The 25,303-nt window shown below is 42.5% G+C and overlaps 1 protein-coding gene across 4 annotated transcripts in view; it reads right to left on the bottom strand.

Annotated features, from left to right (window-relative positions):
- INPP5F (inositol polyphosphate-5-phosphatase F) overlaps positions 1-25,303 on the bottom strand; it is a 75,961-nt gene that overhangs the window by 22,066 nt on the left and 28,592 nt on the right. For 2 of the 4 annotated variants that reach the window (XM_049764410.1, XM_049764412.1), the window contains exons 2-9: positions 23,960-24,040; positions 11,167-11,303; positions 7,268-7,396; positions 6,713-6,880; positions 6,536-6,592; positions 3,761-3,959; positions 2,303-2,482; positions 609-676 (exon numbers count right to left, since the gene is read on the bottom strand). In XM_049764410.1, the coding sequence (XP_049620367.1) occupies positions 609-676; positions 2,303-2,482; positions 3,761-3,959; positions 6,536-6,592; positions 6,713-6,880; positions 7,268-7,396; positions 11,167-11,303; positions 23,960-24,040 (1,019 nt within the window). Of the gene's footprint in view, positions 1-608; positions 677-2,302; positions 2,483-3,760; positions 3,960-6,535; positions 6,593-6,712; positions 6,881-7,267; positions 7,397-11,166; positions 11,304-23,959; positions 24,041-25,303 lie in introns of those variants that run through there. The other 2 variants (XM_049764413.1, XM_049764411.1) reach the window with 2 other exon arrangements.

Here is a 25,303-nt window from a genome sequence, read left to right as displayed (position 1 = left end):
ACACTGATGTGCTCAGAGGAACATACAGGATTTGGGAAATCAAGCTCTGGTCAATGTATTACCTGCTCCGAAGGTATAATTTATTTATTTATTTATTTATTTTTGGTTATTTTGGACCACACCTGCCATACTCACTCAGGGGTTACTCCTGGCTCTACACTCAGAAATCACTCCTGGCAGGCTCGGGGGACCATATGGGATGCTGGGATTCGAACCACCATCCTTCTGCATGCAAGGCAAATGCCCTACTTCCATGCTATCTCTCCGGCCCCCGAAAGTATAATTCTTGAAGAACATTGAGAGGGACTAAAATGATTTTCCAATGGACTGTGCTCACTCATGCTTTGCATATGAGAGGCCTGCATGGACCAGTACTGAGCACTATCTGGAGTGATCTCTGAGCACAGTCTAGCACCACCTGGTGTGGTCTAACCCCCTCTCCCCAGGGGAAAAAAAAATACTCTAAACTTATATGTATTCTTTCACATCATGACTACAGCCACTTTGCTTAATTATGCAGTTATTTTTTCAAGAAATTTAAAGAAACATAAACATTTATTTCTGAAAAAAAAAGTAGAAATATTTTATTATTACAGATCAAAGCCCACCTGTTTTTTGTAAATTTTCAGTTGTTCTTCGAAATGGGCACAGAAATAGGCAACAGTTTCCTTTTCACCTACAAAGAAGTGATACAAAATCTATTTTTCCTTCCCATGTTTAAGACAGAAATTAGTGTCTAGTCCATCTTTATTCTTACTTTCAAATAACTTAATGACAACCTAAATGTAACAAAGATTGTCTAAAACAAGTATTTAAAAATGAAATGCTATGCCAAGGGTCTAATTCTTTTACAATTCGACAACTAAAAGTGCAAATAGTAAAATTATGACATTTATTATATATACATCCGGACTACATCTCAGAAAGAGTCTTGAGTGATTTATAATAAAATAATAAAAACCCATCTAAAAACAAAGACGTCAAAAACAGATGTTTTACTAAATTCACACAACAGTGAATTTTGAGAGGAATTTTTCTTTTCCTTTTTTTTTTTGGGGGGGGGGCACACCTAGTGGCACTCAGGGATTACTCCTGACAGGCTTGGGGGAATCATATGGGATACCAACGATCAAACCCTGGTGGGCTTCATGCAAGGCAAATGCCCTGCCCACTGTACTATAACCCCGGCCCTGAGAATTTATTATTATTTTTGTTTGTTCTTGGTATTTTGGGTCACATCTAGTGACACTCAGGGGTTGCTCCTGGCTCTGTGCTCAGAAATCGCTCCTGGCAGGCACGGGGACCATATGGGATGCCAGGATTTGAACCACCATTCATTCTGGGTCAGCTGTGTGCAAAGCAAACGCCCTACCACTGTGCTGTGCTATCTCTCCGGCTCCAGTAGTCTTACAATTTTTTTTAATTTTTATTTATAATTTTTTTTAAATCTCATATAGTAATCTAATTAGGAATGATATGACTTGGCTATTCCAATGTAAAAGTTAAAATACCTGAAAGAAGGGCCTGGAGAGATAGCACAGCGGCGTTTGCCTTGCAAGCAGCTGATCCAGGACCAAAGGTGGTTGGTTCGAATCCCGGTGTCCCATATGGTCCCCCCGTGCCTGCCAGGAGCTAGTTCTGAGCAGACAGCCAGGAGTAACCCCTGAGCAATGCTGGGTGTGGCCCCCAAAAAAAAATTACCTGAAAGAAACTCAGTATTTAAAATAGTAATAGAGCTTTCACAGCAAGACACTGTAGTAAAGGAATCTATCTGCTGCAGATGCCATGTTTTTTTCCACTTCTACAAATAGTGGACACAATTACTTTTTTCCTAAAATGTGCATCCAATAAAGCATTCTTTAAAGAAACAACTATATTTTTAAAAAATCTGTGAAATAAGGCCAGAGAGATAGCACAGCAGTAGGGCATTTGACTTGCATGCAGCCGATCCAGGACAAAAGGTGGTTCAAATCCCAGCATCCCATATGGTTCCCCCATGCCTACCAGGTGCGATTTCTGAGCACAGAGCCAGCAGTAACCCCTAAGTGCCACTGGATGTGACCTCCCCCCCAAAAAAATCTATGAAATAAGGTTTATGTTGCTTTACTGTTGTGGAGTTTTTCTACTGTTAACTTACTTTAAATGGTCAGTAACCATTATTATTACCATTCTATCACTTTCCATTACATTTCATTACACAAATTGTTTTGAATCAAAGTACCTGGTAAAGCAAATCTAAGTATCTAGTGATTTATAAAGCAAGTCTAAGTTATCTGCAAATAAATAAGAGATAGATGCTCACTTTTGTCAAGCCGAGGTCTTGGATTATATCGATACCCAACTTGGCTCCAAAAGACAGGTACTGAGCCTCTTGTCTGAATAAATGACAAGGTATGGTTGTGGACATGAATTAACTGTTCAGTCTCCACATAATTTGCAACATTTCCATTTTTATCTACTCCTCTTCGTTTATAGCGCATTCCTAAAATAAAATTAAAACATCAATATTTAAAAAAGAAAACATCAGGAGCCAGAAAGATAGCATAGAGGTAGGGTGTTTGCCTTGCATGCAGAAGGATGGTGGTTCGAATCCCAGCATCCCATATGGTTCCCTGAGCCCGCCAGGAGCAATTTCTGAGCATAGAGCCAGGAGTAACCCCTGAGCGCAGCTGTGTGTGACCCCAAAACCAAAGAAAAGAAAGTCACTATTTTTTGTTGTTTTTTTTTTTGTTTGTTTTTGGGTCACACCCAGCAGCACTAGGCTCAGTACTCAGAAGTCGCTCCTGGCAGGCACAAGGGACCATAAGGGATGCCAGGATTCAAATCAGCTGTGTGCAAGGCAAAGGCCCTATCAATGTGTTATCTCTCCGGCCCCCAAAAAACATCAATGTTTTTATAAAATAATTCTTTACCCTGACTAAATTATGATTCCTTCCCCATCCTCCAAATTGTTGGGCCACACCTGATTGTACTTAGGACTTATTACTAGCTCTTTGTTCAGGGATCACACCTGGTGATGCCAGGGCTTAAACCTGGGTTGTCCACATGCAAGCAAGTGCCTTGCCTGCTATACTATCTTCTTTGGCTCTAGATTATGATTTATTGTTTTTTGGTTCTTTTTTTTGGGGGGAGGGGGGTCCACACCTGGCGGTGCTCAGAGTCTACTCCTGGCTCTGTGCTCAGAAGTCGCTCCTGGCAGGTGAGGGGGACCATATGGGATGCCAGGATTCGAACCATTGTCGGTCCTGGATTGGCTATGTGCAAGGCAAACACCCTACCACTGTGCTCTCTCTCTGGCCTTCTAGCTTATGATTTCTGAATAAATCTATGTATTTCAGGAGAGAATTGGGGATATAGTGTACAATGGTCAAGCAGATCAGTTTCTACTTGCCCCAAACTTTAACAGGATAAATCATCAAAATTTCATATATCAAATTTAAAACTAAGGTAGTTTCTGTGTAAGAAGGACTGGCTTTCCCACAGATGCAAACGTTCAGGAAAGATTTATTATTGTGACACAAGCTGTTAGACAAAATGCTAGCTTTTCTTTTCCTTCTATAGAAATACATTTCTCACTCTCCTTTTGCCAGCTCTTTGCCATTTACCTATCCCCAAAAATCAATCCCTAATGACATCAATCTTTAGTCACAGCACTCTGAAACTGAGTTTCCAAATCCATTATTATCATTAGCATGTCATCTCATCTGTAAATTTTCTATTCTTGCCTCAATCTGATTTATACGCTGTTACTTCTACTTACCTGCTCTGTGCCTACTTCGGCGTGAAATGAGAGCAACTAGAAATCGTGGATGAATGTCATCTACACAAGTGGAATCCTGAGGGGGAGTTTCAGGGCTGCTTTTCTCATCATCAGATGATTCTGTATAATTAACCACAAGTTCTTCAATCTGCACAAAACCTTGAATAATTGGGATAATCCAAAAGTCCACATCTGGTGTCTGAAACAATATGGAACATCATGTTGATCCTATTCCATACAACAATGCTTCTTCCTCAACCCCCAGTGAACTCTCTCTCCAGCCCTAACAGTGCTTCTTTTTTTGTTTGTTTTGGATTGGGGGGGTCACACCCAGCAGCGCTCTGGGTTTACTCCTGGCTCTGCTACTGGCAGGCATGGGGGACCATATGGGATGTTGGGATTCAAAGCACCGTTTGTCCTGGATCAGCTGCGTGCAAAGCTAGTGCCCTACCACTGCACTATCTCTCCTGCCCTGACCTAACAAAGTTTCTTCTTTTTTGGGGTCACACCCGGCAATGCTCAGGGGTTACTCCTGGCTCCATGCTCAGAAATTGCTCCTGGCAGGCATGGGGGACCATATAGGATGCCAGGACTCGAACCGATGACCTTCTGCATGAAAAGCAAACGCCTTACCTCCATGCTATCTCTCCGGCCCCAGAGTTTGTTTCTTAACATCACTTATTGTTCAGCCATATTCTTAGAAAATATCAAGGAATGAAGGGTGGGAACACAGGAAGGAGGAATGTTCATGCTTTACTATTGCTCTGGCCAAGTGTTTTATTTTTGAGTATGGGAGAATGGGGGTTCCACAAACAGTTTGCAGGAAGTACAGGGGACATTTCTGGCAATTTGTAAGTAACTGGGCCTAAAGATTCAATGCACAGGCTTACCTGGAAAAGGGGTCTGTGTTTCTGTGTATATATGTGTGTGTGTGTGTGTGTGTGTGTGTGTGTGTGTGTGTGTGTGTGTGTGTGTGTGAGAGAGAGAGAGAGAGAGAGAGAGAGAGAGAGAGAGAGAGAGAGAGAGAGAGAGAGAGAGAGAGAGAGAGGTTCTCTGTCTCTAAGGTAATATTCAGCAGTGCTAGCGCAAAGGATGCATCAGATCAGGGAACCATACTTAAATACCTGAACAAGACAACTGCCCCTGAGTGCTGAGATGCCTTCAAACCCCAGTTTTTTAGTCCTCAAAATGTAAAGATTGAATCTTCAGGAGTAGTCAGAGTTGGAAAAAGTGAAGCATATACCTATATATATTAAATGCAAAATGCTTAAAAGGAGAAATAGATATGGCAAGTGCCACCTTGGCAAACATCACATGTAACTGGTGTGAGCCATCACTTTTTTGTTGTTTGTTTTTGTTTTGGGGCCACACACACTGATGCTCAGGGGATACTCCTGGCTCCGCATTCAGGAAGTACTTCAGGTGGGCTCAAGAAACTCTATTAGGATGCTGGGGATAAAACCTGTCAGCTGCATGCAAGGCTAATGCCCTCACCGCTATACTAAATGCACCAGTCATCACTTTTAAACGGTAATACAAAATATCTGAGGAAAAAAACACTTTAAAATACATCTGAACTCAGTATATCATTTAACAGAAAAAATATTCACTGAGTTTTGGGGGTGACCATTTTATCAGAATTCTGAACAAAGGTGAGAATAGTATTATGCCTTATCCTCAGCAGATGCGGGCACTGGAGGAAATTAATTTCCATGAAATCAAAACCATTTATTTTAACCACTATGCAGAGAGAAAAAATAGAAGAAAAAGGCTTAAGCTTTCTGAAACTTCAGAAGAAGGATGTATATGACCCAAAATGTAACTATTAGCACACTGTGTCCTAAATAGTAACTGCAGGCTTTCATACATATTTGTGGACAAAGTGAACAAAAAAATTGGACAGTCACACTTCTCAGGCACAAGAAAGGAAGAAATAAATCATCTATCAGGAAGGTGCTTTATGCAATAGCCTTGTCCTGACTCAGACACCAGCAGCCTAGAATCCTCTACCAATTTACTACCAATTACTACCAATTTCCTTATGAGAAAATGAGAAGGTTAAGTGAATCAGCATCATGAAAGGGTAATTAACTAAGCAAAACTACTTTACAGGAGTAAAGGGGACATTTGTTCCACAGTCTTGTAATACTTTCATCCTTTGAACCTGCAAAATAAATAGGCCCATGACATTGGAGATCAATTAGGAACTAACTGCCTTCGAATAAAGTCTGGGTCGTCCTGAACTGAATGATTTACACACTATTGTGGTGGTGAGGGTGGGGATGGTGAAAATAAGGAATGAGGGTAACAGATACATGACATTACAGTGAAATTTAAAATGTATTATAAATATTGATAAAAATAACTCAATGATGATATTTTATTTTGGTTTTGGGGCCATACCCAGCACTGCTCAGGGGCTAGTCTTGGCTCCGCGCTCAAAAATTACTCCTGACAGGCTTAGGGGACCATATGCCGGGGATTGAATCTGGGTTGGCTGCATGCAAGGCAAATGCCCTACCTACTATGCTATAGCTCTGGCCCAACCTTAGAATATTTTAGAAACAGGGCTGGAGAGATAGCACAGCAGTAGGGCATTTGCCTGTAAGCAACCAACCTGGGTAGACCCGGGTTCGATTCCTGGCATCCCATATGGTTCCCCAAGCCTGCCAGGGACAATTTCTGAGCTTAGAGCCAGGAGTAATCCTTGAACAATGCCAGGTGTGGCCCAAACCCTGCACCCCCAAAAAAAGTATTTTAGAAACAATTACTCACACCAATCTCAGTCAGATCTTGTATCATGTATTTATTCCAAAAGAATCGATCATCAACCTGGACAAAGGAGAGAATCAATAGTTCAGAAACATGTTGTGTCACTTTCCCTAGAGAAGTCAAATTTGTCCATAACTTTTGTGAGGGCAAAGCCTGTTCTAAATTGCAAGAGAGAAATACCTTCTGCCAGAGCGGACGAGGATCCTGCTGCCCAGTGCTCTGCCTTTGCACTGAATTGGTCAGGTCATAAGTCAAGCTATAAAAAAAGGATTCTGAGTCCATGAACATCTTTAGCAGCTCCTCAAGTAATCTCCTCTCCAACTTCTCCTTTTCTTTACTTTCTTTAACCTGCAAGAAACAAATCTATTGGGCCCGGAGAGATAGCACAGCTGCGTTTGCCTTGCAAACAGCCGATTCAGAACCAAAGGTGGTTGATTTGAATCCCGGTGTTCCATATGGTCCCCCGAGCCTGCTAGGAGCTATTTCTGAGCAGACAGCCAGGAGTAACCCCTGAGCACCGCCGGGTGTGGCCCCCCCCAAAAAAAAAGAAAAAAAGAAAAGAAACAAATCTATTACTGCAGAAATTAAATTAAAGCACAAGTTCCTGGGAGAAGAGAAATAATAATTTCCTGAAGCAAACAATGACAGCACTTTAAAATGACAGAAAGAAAAATGATCCCTTAATTGAAAACGAAGTAAAGATGAACTTCAAGCCCATATCAATTAAACTCTTACTTTCTTTTTATTTGGAGCAGACACATTGGATTTAATATGTGTAAAGGTCTTCAGCAGAAACTTCGAGTCATCAGGAGATGGTATAATTTTTTCTGGTTTGTTAATTCCAAAATGATGCTTCTTACAAAGCTAAATAATTAAGAGAGAGAAAATTCATTATTAATATCTGCTTGATGATTCTTTGGTTTGTTTTTGGTTTGGAGCCAAAACAAGCAGTGTTCAGGGGTTACTCCTGGCAGGATCAAGGACAATGTGGAGTGCCAGAAATCAAACCCAGGTCAGGCGTGTGCAAGGCAAATTCCCTACCCACTATACTATCACTCCAACCCCAATATCAACTTGTTGAATGTTCAAGTATGAGAGCAGGACGGAATGCTACTCAGGTGTAGATCACAGTAAATATTAACAAGTACACATGTGGGGCTGGAGAGATAGCACAGTGGCATTTGCCTTGCAAGCAACCGACCCAGGACCTAAAGTGGTTGGTTCAAATCCCGGTGTCCCATATCATCCCCCGTGCCTGCCAGAAGCTATTTCTGAGCAGACAGCCAGGAGAAACCCCTGAGCGCAGCCAGGTGTGGCCCAAAAACAAAACAAAACAAAAAACAAACAAACAAACAAAACCAAGTACACATGTGATATTTTTTCCTTTTTTTTTTAATTTTTATGTGGCCAAAGTGAATTACAAATCTTACACAGTGATATTTAAGGTATACAGTGACAATAAATGAGGGCCTTTCCACCACCAGTGTTGTCCTCCCTTCATCCCTGTTCCCAAGCATATATCCATTATCTCCCTCCTTCATCCCCCAGAATGCTAGTGTAACTAAAAGCATATATGTTAACACTAATGTAAACCACTTTTTTTTTGTTGTTGTTGTTGTTGTTTGTTTTTTGGGCCACACCCGGTGACGCTCAGGGGTTACTCCTGGCTATGTGCTTAGAAGTTGCTCCTGGCTTGGGGGACCATATGGGATGCCGGGGGATCGAACCGCGGTCCGTCCAAGGCTAGCGCAGGCAAGGCAGGCACCTTACCTCTAGCGCCACCGCCCGGCCCCGTAAACCACGTTTTTGCAGTTCCAGATATTTTTACTAGTGGTTTCTTAAAGGTTTAGAGTCAAAGGAGCACTGTAAAAACAATGTTAGAGTGGCAATTATCATTTGCATGGGCCCACCAAAGTATGGGGGACATGGAAAGGAAAAACTTTGGCCTAAATACAAGGAGACCCTACCCCTGAAGTTTCCTGACATAAGACCAATTCTAGGCTCCAGGCAAACTAGTTTGTCCAATCCAGGTCATTGTGTGTAGTGCCCATACAGTTTTATTTTTCACACAATCTCTGTTGTTGGTATCATGTTTCTGTATTGAAGATCCTGGAATCTGTATATCCTACATTGAAGTCAGGATGGTTCGGAGTGGCATCTAATTTCAACTCACAATTAAAGGGCAATGCAGAAAGCCCTGTCTAGTATGCAGGTGGTTGTTGTTTAAATCTTCTCAGTGTTAAGGGAAGACTCTTTTGAGTAAATCGATGTCAGAGCAAAAGTAGGGTCTTCCCTGGTAGAGGATTGCTTCCAGGTGATGTCATAGACAACTTTGGATGTTTCATAGATGGCTTCCCTATTTCAGGGGTGAATGGAGAATGCCCAAACCTCTGAGGCCTGTGCCAGGTCATCATGTCAATGTTCAGGGTGTAAGGTTCCATTGCACCACAAGATTTGTGTGTTCCTATCTCTATTAGATAAGAACTTATTTGTATGAATAGTAATTTCCATTTTAATGTGCCACGAAAACAAGGAATAATGCCACCTGGCATTATCAGCGCATAAGGGGCCACAAGAACAAGTCCAACAATTTCCGTGACCTGATTCAAACATAAGCATTAAACTGAGGGACTCTTTCACCAAAATTCCTTATTGAACAGTTCACAAAGAGAAAAAAAAGAAAAAAGTGGGGAAAATAAGCAATCTAACTTAAGACAGTGGACACAATTGTCACCGTTTATTCCCATCTCTATAAGATAAGAACATGTTTGTATATAATTTGCCATTTTAATGTGCCTATGCAAAGGAAGAACAGTATCACATAGTAGGAGCAAAGGGAGGGGCCGGGCAGATAGCTGGCTTCCGGTGCCTTGATCCTGAAAGCCAGCTCTTCCCAGGTATGGGGTTAGGGGACAGCCCATTCTGGAGGCTTTCTCCCTAGCTTGGGGAGTGCTGAGAGGCTTGGCAGGCTCCCAGCCATTCCCTATTTCTCCCCTACTCCAGGCCTTCCCTGGTTGCCAGCCCAAGTGGACTCTATCGTGGTCCTCAGGCTTTCCCCCTTTCTCTCCCGATACTAAGGGGGGGACACATGGGGTAGATGGTGGGCCGATGCAGCACTGGTGTATGTTGGGACATTATATCATGACATTCACTGATATTTTTTTTTCTCAATGGTCTCCATTTCAAAAACCGCGCGGGGGCACATATATATTTAAAATAAAAATGGGAGGCTGTACTCTCAGGTTGGGAAGAGACCAGTTCGGGTGGGGGTATATTTTCAAAATAAAAATGAGAGGATGGACTCTCAGGCTGGGAAGAGACCAGTACTCTTTACCTACTTGTTTACTCTCAGAGGCTTCTTGGCCTCTTCCTTCTTTCATTGTGTAACTGTGGTTGCTACCATACTAGGTTTCTCATTAGTTTGCATAAACGGTGACAATTGAGTCCACTGTCTTAAGTCAGATTGTTTATTTTCCCCAATTTTTATCTTTTCTCCTCTTTGTGAACTGTTCAGTAAGGTATTTTGGTGAAAGAGTCCCTCTCTATCTTTCCTTCCCTTTATTTGTTAAATAAGAAAGTTTGTAGAAGTGTCCCTCCATTTAACGTTTATATAAGAACCAAGTCAATTGGATTGTTGGACTTGTTCTAGCATCCCCATAGGTACACATGTAATATTTAAAAGCACAGCCATGGTTCCAAAAATTAGGAACCTTCAATGGAGGGAAGCATAGAAAGGAGAATGGCGATTCCTAAAAGTTCTGTCCTTAGGTTTCTTCTCTTTCTTCATGCTTATTAAGAAAATTTTATCCTCTCTTTTTTTTGTTTGTTTGTTTGTTTTTATTTTTGGGTCACACCAGCAGTTCTCAGGGTTACTCCTGGCTCTATGCTCAGAAATCACTCCTGGCAGGCATGGGGGACCAAATGGGATGCCAGGATTTGAATCATCATCCATCCTGTGTTGTCTACATACAAGGCAAATGCCTTACCACTGTGATATTGCTCCGGCCCTCATTTCTGGTTTTTTTTGGGGGGGTTTTGTTGTTGTTGTTGTTGTTGTTGTTGTTGTTGTTTTTCAGCCACACTCGGTGATGCTCAGGGGTTATTCCTGGCTATGCAAGCAGAAACCACTCCTGGCTTGGAGGACCATATGGGATGCCGGGGGATTGATTCTTGGTCGGTCCTAGGCTAGCGTGCACAAGGCAGACACCTTACTGTTTGTGCCACCGCTCTGGCCCCTCATTTCTATTTTTAATGAGCTCTAGATTAAAACATACAACATCACTTTATGGAGAAATGGCCCAACGGGAATTTTCAAAGTGTTGTGTGCAGAATCCCAGTATCCTGAGAAAATTGAGGTGGTTTCTAGTAAAAGCCAAGTGGGTAGGGCCTAAAGATCCTTTCACCTATCATCACCTCAATCAAAGCAGTTCTACTTTTGTGTGTCATATATGGGCCTTCACAGGCATTGAAACAAGGATTCTACTGCTACAAAGAAGCCTGAAAACCACAAAAGAAATTTATTTTAAAGATATTATTTAGCACTAAGTATGTATGGCTCTGGCCTACTAAACCTAATTTTCCTATTTGCAACATTTATATCAACTTCCCATAATATTTCTGAAACTTTCATTTACCTCTAGCTCAAGATCCTGAGGTTCCATTTCAGAAAGGGACAACACAGCAATCTTGGTAACTTTACAGACTTCATGGTCTCCTGGAAGTTTTCCCACTGACGCTTTCTGCCGAATTAAAATAAGCCACCATGGAAGATCTGGAAAAGAAACAAAGTGGGGTACTATCCTACCAAGCTGGGGCCGGAGAGATAGCACAGTGGCGTTTGCCTTGCAAGCAGCCGATCCAGGACCAAAGGTGGTTGGTTCGAATCCCAGTGTCCCATATGGTCCCCCGTGCCTGCCAGGAGCTATTTCTGAGCAGACAGCCAGGAGTAACCCCTGAGCACTGCCGGGTGTGACCCAAAAACCAAAAAACAACAACAACAACAACAAAACTATCCTACCAAGCTGAACATGAGCAATCTCACACCCTCACCGTGCTACACACTAAATATGAGCCTTCCACTTGCTTTACACATGGCTGATCTTAGTTTGATTTCTGAAACCAGATAATAGTACCCTGACCACTGTGGAGACTCCCTCATGAGAGAGCCAGGAATAGCCTCTAAGCACTGCAAATAATCATCCTAAAACCCCAATAATGTGTGCTGTAAAGGTAAAGTATACAGCAAAGATATAAAAATGGCCTTCAGTAGGCAGGGAGATAAATCAAAGGTCAGTGCACATATTCTACATGTGGAAGGCTCATATTCTACATGTGGAAGGCTCAGGTGCAATCCTTGGCACAAGATTTCCCAAGCAATCTGTCATGAAGATTCTCCAATTCTACTGGATGTGGGCCCCAAATCTAAGCAAAACAAAACCAAAAAACAACCCCCAAACTATTATTGTCGTCAGATACCTATGAACTGCAAAATGCTGAAACAACTTGATAAAGAACTTCTGGATAAGTTATAATATTTAAAAAAATTTATAATGGTTAGTTATTTTTTGATATATTAAGTAGACAAACTGATTTTTACTATTAATAAATAATAAAATGATATAATACATTTGAAGTCAAAGTACAAGAGTTTCACCTTTGGGGCCAGAGTAGAGTACAGCATATATGTTGCTTGCCTTTCACATAGCAGATTTGATCCCTGGCTAGCAGATCTGGGTTTGATTCCTGGCATCCATATGGTCCCCTGAGTGCAAAGCCAGGAGTAACTCCTGAGCAACAGTAGGTATGGCCCCAAACAAAATCAAAACAACAAAAAAGAGTATATCACCTTTATGTGAGATAGAGACCAAAAAATGCATGCAACCATGTTTTCCTAATGATGGGAATAATGTACTGTTAGGTGATTCTGCTTTGTCTGACTGTCCCAATGTAACTATACAAACCAAGATGGTATTACCTAAGTCACACATGGCCTACAGTTGATGGATGTGTCACTAAACAATGCATAACTATCTGCTTACTTGTACGGAAAAAAATATCAATGTAAAATTAATGAGACTAGTTCTCTACAAGTGCAGATGGAAATGGAAGGAAGAGGGGGAAAGGAATAAGATAAAAGGATCAGAAGGGCATGTCAGTTCTAAGTTTAACCTTTGTAAGCCATAGTAATGGTTTAAATCTCAAAACTCCCAACTCAAATAATATCAAAGAATTTGAAGGAAATGACAGAAAGGAAACCTGGCTGATGTTTAAGAAAATCATCATTGGGGCCGGAGCTATGGCGCAAGCAGTAAGGCTTTGTCTTGCGCGCACTAGCCTAGGACAGACCGCAGTTCGAAAACCCGGCGTCCCATATGGTCGCCCAAGCCAGGAGCGATTTCTGAGCACATAGCCAGGAATAACTGCTAAGCATCACCGGTGTGGCCCAAAAACCAAAATATAAAAGAGAGAAAAGGAAAAGAAAATCTACTTATCAGCATATCATACATAATTTTAATGCTGGCACTGTCCACATGACTTTTTTTTGTTATTTGCAAATAAAAAGCCATCTGGACAATCCTGTTAACTGTGTGAAAGCAATGAACCATATATTTCTCTACACTCAACTTGATGAAACAAGTTTATATTTTGTGCAAACAAGGATTTTAGTGCTTGCCAGCAGCAGCTAAGAAGTCTTTCTTTTAGAGACTACAAATATTTGTGAACAAAGTAGAGAAATATCCCATTATATGATTGCTTTTATGTAATAAAATACTTGCTCAAAATTAAAAGGGGCCGGAGAGATAGCATAGAGATAAGGTGTTTGCCTTTCATGCAAAAGGTCATTCGTTCGAATCCCGGCATCCCATATGGTCCCCCGAGCCTGCCAGGAGTGATTTCTGAGTGTGGAGCCAGGAGTAACCCCTGATTGCTGCCAGGTGTGACCCAAAAACAAAAACAAAAACAAAAACAAAATTAAAAAATATATATCAACCAGAATACGGGGTTAATCCAAAATGAAATACTAAAATAAATCCAAACCATAACTAGTCTGTTGGATTACCACACTGTAGGAAAAAGGCCGTGCTCAAATAACTTTTTTTTTTTTTTTTGGTTTTTTGGGCCACACCCAGCGGTGCTCAGGGGTTACTCCTGGCTGTCTGCTCAGAAATAGCTCCTGGCGGGCACGGGGGACCATATGGGACACCGGGATTCGAACCAACCACCTTTGGTCCTGGATCGGCTGCTTGCAAGGCAAACGCCGCTGTGCTATCTCTCCGGGCCCGTACTCAAATAACTTTAAAAACATTTTGTATGGGTAAAAGAACTACTAGCAATATTGTACTTTGCTAACATATTTGTTCTTCAGAAACAAATTAGGTTTGCAATCCTAATTTTTGTGTACATGGGAACTAAGCAAATAAGTAAACATATGAGGACTTCGTTAAGAGAGGATAGTAAGGCCAATCAAAGAAGTCTTTAATATGAGAGAGAAAGAAGCAAAGAAACACCAGAGACTCCTATTAGCTTTCTGATCTCAATTTCTATTTCTTACAAAACATTTTTATTTCTTATAAAAGATTCAAAATGAGGAACTAGAGCAACAGTATAGCAATAGGGTACTTACTCTGCACATGACAGATCGGTCCCCTGAGTTCTACTAGGAGTAATCTCTAAGCTCAAAGTTAGGAGTATGTCCTGAGCACTATAGGATGTTCTCCCTCACCCCAAAGTGAGAAGACTATCCATAAAAGACAGCATGCAAAGCAATTTTTCCTTTTATGCTCATGCCATTAAACATCAGCATCAAGCAATGCCAGAGACTCATCCTGGACCTCCCATATGCAAAGCATTAGCTCCAGCTCTCTGAACATCTCCTCATGCCTGAAAAAGTTTTTGTATTTTGAGGCCATTAACTGGCATTGTTCAAGGATTGCTCCTTAGGGGGACCACGTGGTAGTAGGGATCGAAGTCAGGATACCTACATGTAAAGCCTGTATTTCAGGCTGCTGAGCTTTCTCCTTGGTCTTGAAAAACTTTAAATGTATATAGATGTACACTGTATTTGGGTTTATACCTAGTGGAGCTTGGGGACCATTACTGGTGGTGTCCAGGAGACCAAACAGTGGCAAGGATCAAACTTAGACATCCTACATTAAAAACAATCAATTAATTGTCTATTAAGCTATCTCTCTGGCCCCTAGGGAAAAATATTATTTTTGGGGGGGAGTTTTGGCCCACACCACGCAGTGCTCAGGGGTTATTCCTAGCTATGTGCTCAGAAGTCGCTCCTGGCTTGGGGGGACCATATGGGACGCCGGGGGATCGAACCGCGGTCCGTCCGAGGCTAGCGTAGGCAAGGCAGGCACCTTACCTTTAGTGCCACCGCCCGGCCCCACAAATACACTTTCTAAAGGAAACTTACATAAAGCAAGTTCAGAAAGTTATATTCATTCTAGTAATTTCCCCACCCCTCTCCCCCAAAATAAGCCACACACACACAAAACAGCCTGTTTACTTGGTGCCAGGTAACATTAGGGTTCATCATCTGAATCACACAATAACCTGGGTAACTGTTTCCTTAATTCAGGACAGCACATACTTGGTGCTGTTCTTCTAGACACTGAGGAGGAAAACTAGTCATTATGTTCAAGAGACACCTAGAGATATTTTAAGGCTAAAATCATCTTGTGAAACACAGGCTGCAAAAGTTTCATTTTGCTTTATTTTGTCTTTTACAACAGTGGAGATAAGTGAACTCAGGGTAGTTCAATAGCTAGAAAAGATTAGCTAGAGCAAAAACATTTTTTTTTGTTTTGTTTCGTTTTGGGGTCACGCCCAGCAGCACTCAGAGGTTACTCCTGGCTCTACACTCAAAAATTGCTCAGAAAATTGGGGACCATATGGGATGCCGGGATTCAAACCACCAACCTTCTGCATGAAAGGCAAACACCTTACCTCAATATTATCTCTTTGGCCCCATAAAAACATTTCTTCTGGGAAGAAATGAAAATAACATTTTAATTAGTTCTATTTGAATTTTATTTTATTGAAATTTATGATCAAGCTGTAATGCACGGGGTAATTAAGGGCTTAATAGTCTAAGTCTGCAAGTCTTTTGAGTTTTGACCATTTTATCTTGAATATCTGTGTTAATAGTCAATGAAAGATTTTAAAAAAAAAGTTCGCTTTTTTTTTTTTTTGCAAGAATTAGGTAAAATAAGGAATTGAATTTATTTATTTTGGTTTTGGAGCCACACCTGACAATGTTTCGGAATTACTTCTGACTACACTCAGGAGTTACTCCTGATAAGGCTTCAGGACCATATGGGGTGCCAGATTGAATCCAGTCTGGCCAGGTGCAAGGCAAGTCACTCCTGGCAGAATCAAGGGACCATATGGGATACTGGGAACCGAACCTGAGTTCATCCAGGGTAGGCCACATGCAAGGCAAACACCCTACCACTGTGCTATTGCTCCAACCCTAGGTAAAAAATTGGGGGGGGGGGGGTGTCACACCCAGCTGCACTCAGGTGTTACTCCTGGTTACTTTCAGAAATCACTCCTGGCAAGCTTACGGAATCATATGGGATGCCGGGATTCGAACCACCGTCCTTCTGCTTGCAAGGCAAATGCCCTACCTCCATGCTATCTCTCCGGCCCCCTAAAAAAAATTTTTTTTTTTTTGGATTTTGGGCCACACCCGTTTGACACTCAGGGGTTACTCCTGGCTCTGCGCTCAGAAATCGCCCCTGGCTTGGGGGGACCATATGGGACGCTGGGGGATCAAACCGAGGTCCGTCCTACGCTAGCGCTCGCAAGGCAGACAACTTACCTCTAGCGCCACCTTCCCGGCCCCTAGAAAAAATATTTTTAAATAGATATGTAGGACCAGAGCAATAGCAAAGTGGGTAGGGTGTTTGCCTTGCATGCAGCCAACCTGGGTTCAATCCCTGGCATATCACATGGTCCCCGAAGCCTGCCAGGAGAGATTTCTAAGCACAAAGCCAGGAGTAACCTTAGTACCGTCAGGTGGGCCCAAAAGCCAAAAAGAAAAGAAAGATATAGTATTTCAATTTTCCTGCAAAAATGAGACAATTCTCCCTCAAGAAATACTGGTTTGAAGATGTTCTATAAGCATTTCATAAATGCTAAGGTTTTGATGTGTTTCAAATTCTTTGTAAAAAGCAGGATGGAGGGGCCGGGCGGTGGCGCTAAAGGTAAGGTGCCTGCCTTGCCTGCGCTAGCCTTGGACGGACCGCGGTTCGATCCCCCGGTGTCCCATATGGTCCCCCAAGCCAGGAGCAACTTCTGAGCGCATAGCCAGGAGTAACCCCTGAGCATTACCGGGTGTGGCCCAAAAAACAAAAACAACAAAAAAAAAAAAAAAGCAGGATGGAATTTTACTCTGAAATTACCAGGCTTTTTTCATTTTTAGCTGTGATGCTCGCCTGAGGTCACATTATAGGTTGTGATGCTGTGGTCTACATTCTTTTAGCTATAAAACAAGCACTTTGGAAGACACAGACATAGATACAGTGCTTGCCAGGGATTATAATCTGGCAGGGGCAGCCAGAAAATGCTTTCAGAGTTTGGGATAACAACTACAGAGCTGCATTCATTATGCTCACTCTATGTGGGACACATGAAGAGGAATGCTCCCCCAAATATAAATAAAGCATGATATATTCCTGAATATATTTCAGGAACCTCATATATCAAGTAAGCAAAATGATAAAGGATAATATCAGCACATCAGTGGTAGTGAAAGCACAACAGTATGATTTTCAATGTCAAGAATATGGTATCTAATTTTTTTTTTTTTTGGTTTTTCAGGCCACACCCGTTTGATGCTCAGGGGTTACTCCTGGCTAAGCGCTCAGAAATGGCCCCTGGCTTGGGGGGATGGAACTGCGGTCCTTCCTTGGCTAGCGTTTGCAAGGTAGACACCTTACCTCTAGCACCACCTCGTCGGCCCCAAGAATATGGTATCTAAAACTATAACATTTTCAGGTTCTCAGTGACCAAAAATAACCAATGATTAATCTATTCATCCTTCAATGATAAATATTAATGTTTCCTGACTGGTTGCTCAGTTGTCTCCTAAAGTTTGGTCATTAGGGTTCCTAGAAATTGATAATAACTTATAAAACATATAGGGCAAGAGGTACTTTTATATGGAGATTTTTTTTGTTTTTTGTTTTTTTTCGGGTCACACCCAGCAGCACTCAGGGGTTACTCCTGGCTCCATGCTCAGAAATTGCCCGTCAGGCACAGTGGACCATATAGGATACCAGGATTCAAACCACCGTCCTTCTGCATGCAAGGCAAACGCCTTACCTCCATGCTATCTCTCCAATCCCAAGAGGTACTTTTAATATACTCCATTTCAAAAGAAGCAGATAGCACAGTTAGAGTCATATTCAGTTTGTTCTATGAATCTTAGAATGAATTTAAAATTTAATGGGCTGGAGATGTGGGTCAACAGTAAAGTACCCCACTGTGTATGTATTAGAACTGAGTTCAATTCCCATCACTAGGAAAAAAAGCCTTAAAATGAAATGAAATAAATAATAAAATAAAGTACTCCATAAAAAATAAGGTACTTTGTATATCTTATTATAGAGTCTTAGAAACTATCTTAGGAGCCAGAGGCAGGGAGAGAGCTCATGGACTAAGAACAGGCTTTGCTTATCAGGGTCCCAGGTTCAATCCCAAGACCACACAGTCCTTAAGCACCACTGGGATTTAACTGGGAATAGCCCCTGAGCACTGAAAAATAAGAAAAGTCTAACAAACTGATATCTAAAACTTTATTTGGCCAAATAAATTTCTATGTATACAGAAACCTGCTTTCAAAATATATCTAGCTTCTCTTCAAAGGGTTAAGATATTTTCTTAGGGGGTCAGAGAGATAGCATGGAGGTAGGGCATTTGCCTTGCATGCAAAAGGATGGTGGTTCGAATCCTGGCATCCCATATGGTCTTCCAAGCCTGCCAGCAGCGATTTCTAAGCAGAGAGCCAGGAGGAATCCCTGAGTGCTGCCGAGTGTGACCCAAAAACCAAAAAAAAGAAAAAAGATACTTTCTTATATGCTTATTAGAAACTTTAGGGGCCGGAGAGATAGCATGGAGGTAAGGCGTTTGCCTTTCATGCAGAAGGTCATCGGTTCGAATCCCGGCGTCCCATATGGTCCCCCGTGCCTGCCAGGAGCAATTTCTGAGCATGGAGCCAGGAATAACCCCTGAGCACTGCCGGGTGTGACCCAAAAACCACAACAAAAAAAAAAAAAAAGAAAAAAAAAAGAAACTTTATTATGTTTTCTTATTAAAATCTAAAAACTAAATACTAATACTAATACTTGGGGTTTTTATTCATCATGCTGTTTTATTATCCAGAAAATAAACTGCTGCTTTGAGATGAAATTAGGTATGCTTCAAAGTTGGTAGTGTTTTGGTTTGTCTCATTTTAGGCTATACCTGGAAATACTCAGAGGTGTGGTGTGTGTGTGCTCTATGCTCAGGAATCACTCCTGGTGGTGCTGGGGGACCCACCTGGGTTGGGGACTGAACTGGGTCAATAATGAGCAAGGCAAGTGCCCTATGTGCTCTGCCCACATTTTCTTTCTGTTTTAGTTTGGGGGGGCCACACCCAGCGATGCTCAGAGGCACTCAGAAATTATTACTTGAAGGGCTCAAAGGACCATATGGGATTCTACGATTTAATCCACAAGGATCCTAGTCACTATACTATTACTCCAGATCTCAAAGTTGGTGTTGAAGGAAGCCAGTGCCAAAAGCTGTGTGTGACATTCCTAACAGATGCAAAGGGATACCACAAATAACCATTTTCTGCTCCAGATGGCTGATACTAGCTACATCTGAGAAGTGAGAACTAAAAAGAACTTTTATAAACAGTGATAATTTGATTTTAATCACTTAAAATGCTCAAGAAGACAAAAATTTCAGATATATGGGCCCAGAGAGATAGCACAGCGGCGTTTGCCTTGCAAGCAGTCAATCCAGGACCAAAGGTGACTGGTTCAAATCCCAGTGTCCCATATGGTCCCCCGTACCTGCCAGGAGCTATTTCTGAGCAGACAGCCAGGAGTAACCCCTGAGCACCGCCAGGTGTGGCCCAAAAAAAAAATTTCAGAAATATAAAGAAATGAAGATATGGAGTCGGAGAGATAGCATGGAGGTAAGGCATTTGCCTTGCATGCAGAAGGACAATGGTTCAAATCCTGGCATCCCATATGGTCCTCCGAGCCTGCCAGGAGTGATTTCTGAGCTCAGAGCCAGGAGTAACCCCTGAGCAATGCCAGGTGTGACAAGAAGGAGGAGGAGGAGGAGGAGGAGGAGGAGGAGGAGGAGGAGGAGGAGGAGGAGGAGGAGAAGGAGGAGAAGGAGGAGAAGGAGGAGAAGGAGGAGAAGGAGGAGGAGAAAGAAATGAATATATCAAGTACTTGAAAATGGCAACTATATGACTTCAAAATGGGGAGAAATCACCACAGCTGACTCCTGAGGGGCCCCAATCTATCAGAGGGTCTTGAACAACTTAGACTTACATATGCAGGGTTCACTCTGGGTCCTCTCTCCTTGAAGTATCAGTAGGGAATCTCTGAGGGTTTTAGAGGCAACTACTAAAGTAATGCCAATGATCATTCAATCATCATTAAATTACATGGGATTGTTCGTATTATTGATGTCATAGTAAGAAAATCACTATAAGGGGTCTGGAGCAGGCTGGAGCAGTGGTGCAAGCGGTAGGGCATTTGCCTTGCATGCACTAACCTAGGACAGACCACAGTTCGATCCCCTGTGTCCCATATGGTCCCCCAAGCCAGGAACAATTTCTGAACGCATAGCCAGGAGTAACCCCTGAGCATCACCAAGTGTGGCCCAAAAACCAAAAAAAGGGGTGGGGGCTTGAATGATAGCACAGTAGCAGGGCATTTGCCTTGCAAATAGCCGATCCAGGACAGAAGGTGATTCCAATTCCAGCATCCCATATGGTCTTCGAGCCTACCAGGGGCGACCTGAGTGCAGAGCCAGGAATAACCCCTGAGTATCACCAGGTGTGATAAAAACAAACAAACAAAAAGAAAATCTCTATAGGGCCCAAAAATAGTATAGAGGTAATTCACTTAATGTGCATTTGGCTGACTCTGGTTCTAACACCAACACCATATTTGGTCCCAAGTTCCAGAGTTATCCCTGAGCACCACAGGGTATAGCCCAGTCCTGCTCCTTTCTGCCTAATTAAAAGTCTATTCATATGGGCCAGAGTGATAGCACAGCAGTAGGGTGTTCACCTTGCACACAGCTGATCTAGGACAGACTTCGGTTCAATCCCTGGTGTCCCATATAGTCCCCAAAAGCCAGGGGCGATTTCTGAGTGCATAGTAAGGAGTAAACCCTGAGTGTCACTGGGTGTTCCCCACAAAAAAAAAAAAAAAACCACAAATTATTAAAACATCTATTTAGAGATGAAATAATACTTTTAAAAAATGTACAGGAAAGGGGCCGGAGAGAGCATGGAGCTAAGGCATTTGCCTTACATCCAGAAGGACGGTGGTTCAAATCCCAGTATCCCATATGGTCCCCCATTCCTGCCAGGGGCCATTTCTGAGCACAGAGCCAGGAGTACCCCTGACCACTGCTGGGTGTCGGGTGTGACCCAAAAACCAAAAAAAAAAAGTACAGGAAAATAATACCAGAGAGAGTACTGTGGGTAGAGTACTTAACTTATAAGCAGCATGCTCAAATTTAATCCCTAGGCATATAGAGAGAAATAACTCCTGAGCATTGCTAGGTGCAGCCCAAAGAGAAAAACAAAACAACACCCCTCCCCCCAAAAAAACCAACCCATTTAAGATCATATATAGGGTTAGAGATCAGCTCAATGGGCTAGAGCACATGCTTTGTATGCAGGAGCCCAGTTTAATCCCAAGAACGATATGGTCCCCTGATCATTATTACTTAGGAATGACCCCCAACCAATAAACCAGGAATAGCTCCCAAGCATTGAGGCAAGAGTTGCTCCAAAACCGACAAAAATAAAGTCAGACACAAAATATGTTTTACTATTTCAATGACCAGAAACATCTTCAGCATGGGAGTGAAAAAACAACAGATGGTGATACTAGTTAATGAGCAAAAGTGCCTCAAGTGAGTTGCTCAACAGTATGAGCAGAAATTTCCTCAATTATGAAACCAAGAGCCTCTAGGGACTTTAACAAGATCCCTGACAATTTCCTCTTTAAACTGTTTCTGTATATATTGTGTACTATCTATTCTTGCCTTTCTCTTCAGGTATTTTTTTCCTGAGTTTTCTTTTCAATCTTCAAAACAAACTGTGAAGAGTTTCTGTAACTGTTTCACATCTCTAGTGTGGTATATCTGTGAAAGCCAAGTCTGCAAAGCTGTAGCTAAGATTTAATGAGACCCTGAGGTGGGCATTGGTGGCAGAATAAAGGAACCAGGTACACAGGCACAAGGAAAAGTGACCAAGGGGAGCAGTCTCGGAAAGACAGGCCTACACACACAGCTCTGCTAGGTGTCAGGAGCATCCAAAACTGTTAAAAAAAAAAAAAAAAACTTTCCTGTTGTGGAAGCCATTTTCAGGGTGGGGTGCATTATTCTGGCATTCCCCCACACAAGGAGCCCATCCGTCAGCCACCACAAAGGGGACCCATGGGGGACAGTGCCAGTCAAGAGTGGCAGCATGCTGTGCCCACGCCGCATTCACTGTCAGTGACATATGTTCCAGCAATTTTTTTGTTCCCTTCTCACGATGCAAGAGCAATCTTCACGCATTAGTATGTAGAGAAGTAGGAGGGAAATCAGAGTGAGAAAGCAGTGAAGTGCAGACATCTGATTCCCCTCAATCCCTCCTCCCCCCAGAGGTAAGGTGTTCCCATGGCAAAGCACGTGCCAGGCGAGTCTCTGTGTACTGCCAGGAGCACAGCTCCCGCTGCTAGGCAAGGGAGGGCAGGCCAGGCAGGCTCAGATGGAGGAGAGGAGAGAGGAGGAGGAACAAGTACTCACTCAGAGGCCAGGAGGATGTGGGGGGACTGATAGGCAGAGGGTGGGGCTGCTCTCCCATGAGGCAGAAAGAAGAACAGTGGGGAGCAGCCAAGATGTTTCTTTGTCAGCCCTCTCTCCACGCCTTTCTAAAGAGCCAAACCTTAGAAGTGATGTGACAGGATAGAAGTGACAAGTTGAGGAGAGGGAAATGGATCCTTCTGCTCTGTTTTTCTATTTTCTTCCTCCAGTTCATGCTATTCCCCACTTCCATTTCCAAAATATCCTCTCTAATGATACCTATCTTTTCCAACCAACCACTAGGGTTCGAAGTACAAAGAAAGAGGGGAGTTATGTATGTAAATGGGGGACTGCCATAGAGGTGGCCACACCTTTGCCACCGGGTCATCTTTCAGGCCCAAAGCCTCCTGCTCAAAGAACCTCTCAGGTCTTGGGGAGTCCCTAGGAACTGTCTAAACTCTGGGAATTGGAAGGCCCTTAGGCCCAGACCCAGGCTGCACCCAACACTAAAAATCTTTCCTCAGCATTTGACCAGACTCCCTGCTCTGTCTTTGAAGGGCAGCTCTTCTCAGTGAATTGAACAACTGACAGAGATTGGCTAGTTTGAAGGTTCATTTAAGGTCAGAACTTTTGCCCTGCACACAAAGAAACAGTATACAGGTGCCTGCCCTTCCAAGCAAGGTGAACAACCTCCACTTCCCATATTACTGTCCTGGGCAGGGCTCCTGGAAGGACCCTCCCCAGGCCAGTGTTACATGTACCAGGAATAGACAGTTGGCCTAGAGTGGTGATCCTGGCCGCCACCTGTCTTGATCCCCTCCTCTCCCTTGAAATCAGTGCGTGGGGCATCTTCCATCAGGCACCTCCTCCAGTGAGCAAGCATATCACACACTTGTGTCATGATCACTCACTGTAAGTACCACAGGTGCAAACGGGATAGTTCACGCTCACTGCTATGTATGCTATTCCTCATACACACAACATGTGTTCACAGGATACAGGAAGTTTCTTCTTCTTTTGGTTTGTTTTTTGAGCCATGCCTAGTAGCTTTCAGAGCCTTTTGGCAGGCTCGGGGGACCATATGAGATGCCAGGGGTCGAACCCAGGTTGGCTGTGTGCAGATGCCCTACCCTCTGTGCTATCAATCTGGCTCCTAAAGTTTTATTTAGGGATACAACCTAATGGCACTCAGGGGGTCATATAGTACCAGGGATCAAAGTCAGTACATATCAGTGTTCTGCCATAAAAGCTATCTCCCAACCCTGAAGTTTTATTTTTACTTGTGAGATTTATATGAAAATATACCCACAATGGGCAGACAAAAAGAATTAAAAGTCATAGAATGCCACCAAAAAATGACAATTTTTAAGAATAAAAACATACCTGAGTGAAGTTGAATTTTCCCAATAACACCTTCTACCAACCCCAAACAAATGGGATTCCATGCAAGAAGTAAATCCGTAGCTAAAATAAAATAAGAAGCACTGCATGAGAAAATATTCATTAGAAAACAGTAAAACATCTTTAATTACATATTTTTAAATGATTTTTACTCCCCCAAAAGCAGTTATAAGTGCCCAGAGCTAATTATATGACTAAGAAGTAATTTGTGAAAAGCACAAACACTAAAGTCTAAATAAATCATCTGATCCAGAACAGCAATTAGGTGACAAATGACATTTGAAGCTGTTCAGAGGGAAGGCAGTATTCGGGTGCCCTGCAGTGGAGAAAAGAGGCTACTGCATCTACTACAGGGAGTAAATGAGGTATCCCCTGTTCTACCAGAGATGGGCACGTGGGGCAATGATACTCTGGAAAATACCCTTTCTTTTATTTATATATATATATATATATATATATATATATATATATATATATATATATATATATATATTATTTAAACACCTTGATTACATACATGATCGTGTTTGGGTTTCAGTCATGTAAAGAACACCACCCATTACCAGTGCAACGTTCCCATCACCAATGTCCCAAATCTCCCTCCTCCCCACCCGACCTCCGCCTGTACTCTAGACAGGCTTTCTATTTCCCTCATACATTCTCATTATTAGGATAGTTCAAAATGTAGTTATTTCTCTAATTAAACTTATCCCTGTTTGTGGTGAGCTTCATGAGGTGAGGTGTAACTTCCAGCCCTTCTCTCTTTTGTGTCTGAAAATTATTATTGCAAGATGTCTTTCATTTTTCTTAAAACCCATAGATGAGTGAGACCATTCTGCGTTTCTCTCTCTCTCTCTCTCTCTCTCTCTCTCTCTCTCTCTCTCTCTCTCTTTCTTTCTCTCTCTCTCTGACTTATTTCACTCAGCATAATAGATTCCATGTACATCCATGTATAGGAAAATTTCATGACTTCATCTCTCCTGACAGGAAAATACACTTTATTTTTTGTTTGTTTGTTTTGTTTGTTTTTGGGTCACACCCGGTGGTGCTCAGGGGTTACTCCTGGCTGTCTGCTCAGAAATAGCTCCTGGCAGGCACAGGGGACCATATGGGACACCAGGATTCGAACCAACCACCTTTGGTCCTGGATCGGCTGCTTGCAAGGCAAACGCCGCTGTGCTATCTCTCCGGGACCACAAATACACTTTTTTTTTTTTCTTTTTGGTTTTTGGGCCACACCCAGTAACGCTCAGGGGTTACTCCTGGCTATGTGCTCAGAAGTCGCTCCTGGCTTGGGGGGACCATATGGGACGCCGGGGGATCGAA

Source organism: Suncus etruscus, chromosome 17 (assembly GCF_024139225.1).
Source record: "Suncus etruscus isolate mSunEtr1 chromosome 17, mSunEtr1.pri.cur, whole genome shotgun sequence".
NCBI classification, from domain to species: domain Eukaryota; kingdom Metazoa; phylum Chordata; class Mammalia; order Eulipotyphla; family Soricidae; genus Suncus; species Suncus etruscus.
This window is presented reverse-complemented; position numbering and strand designations above follow the sequence as displayed.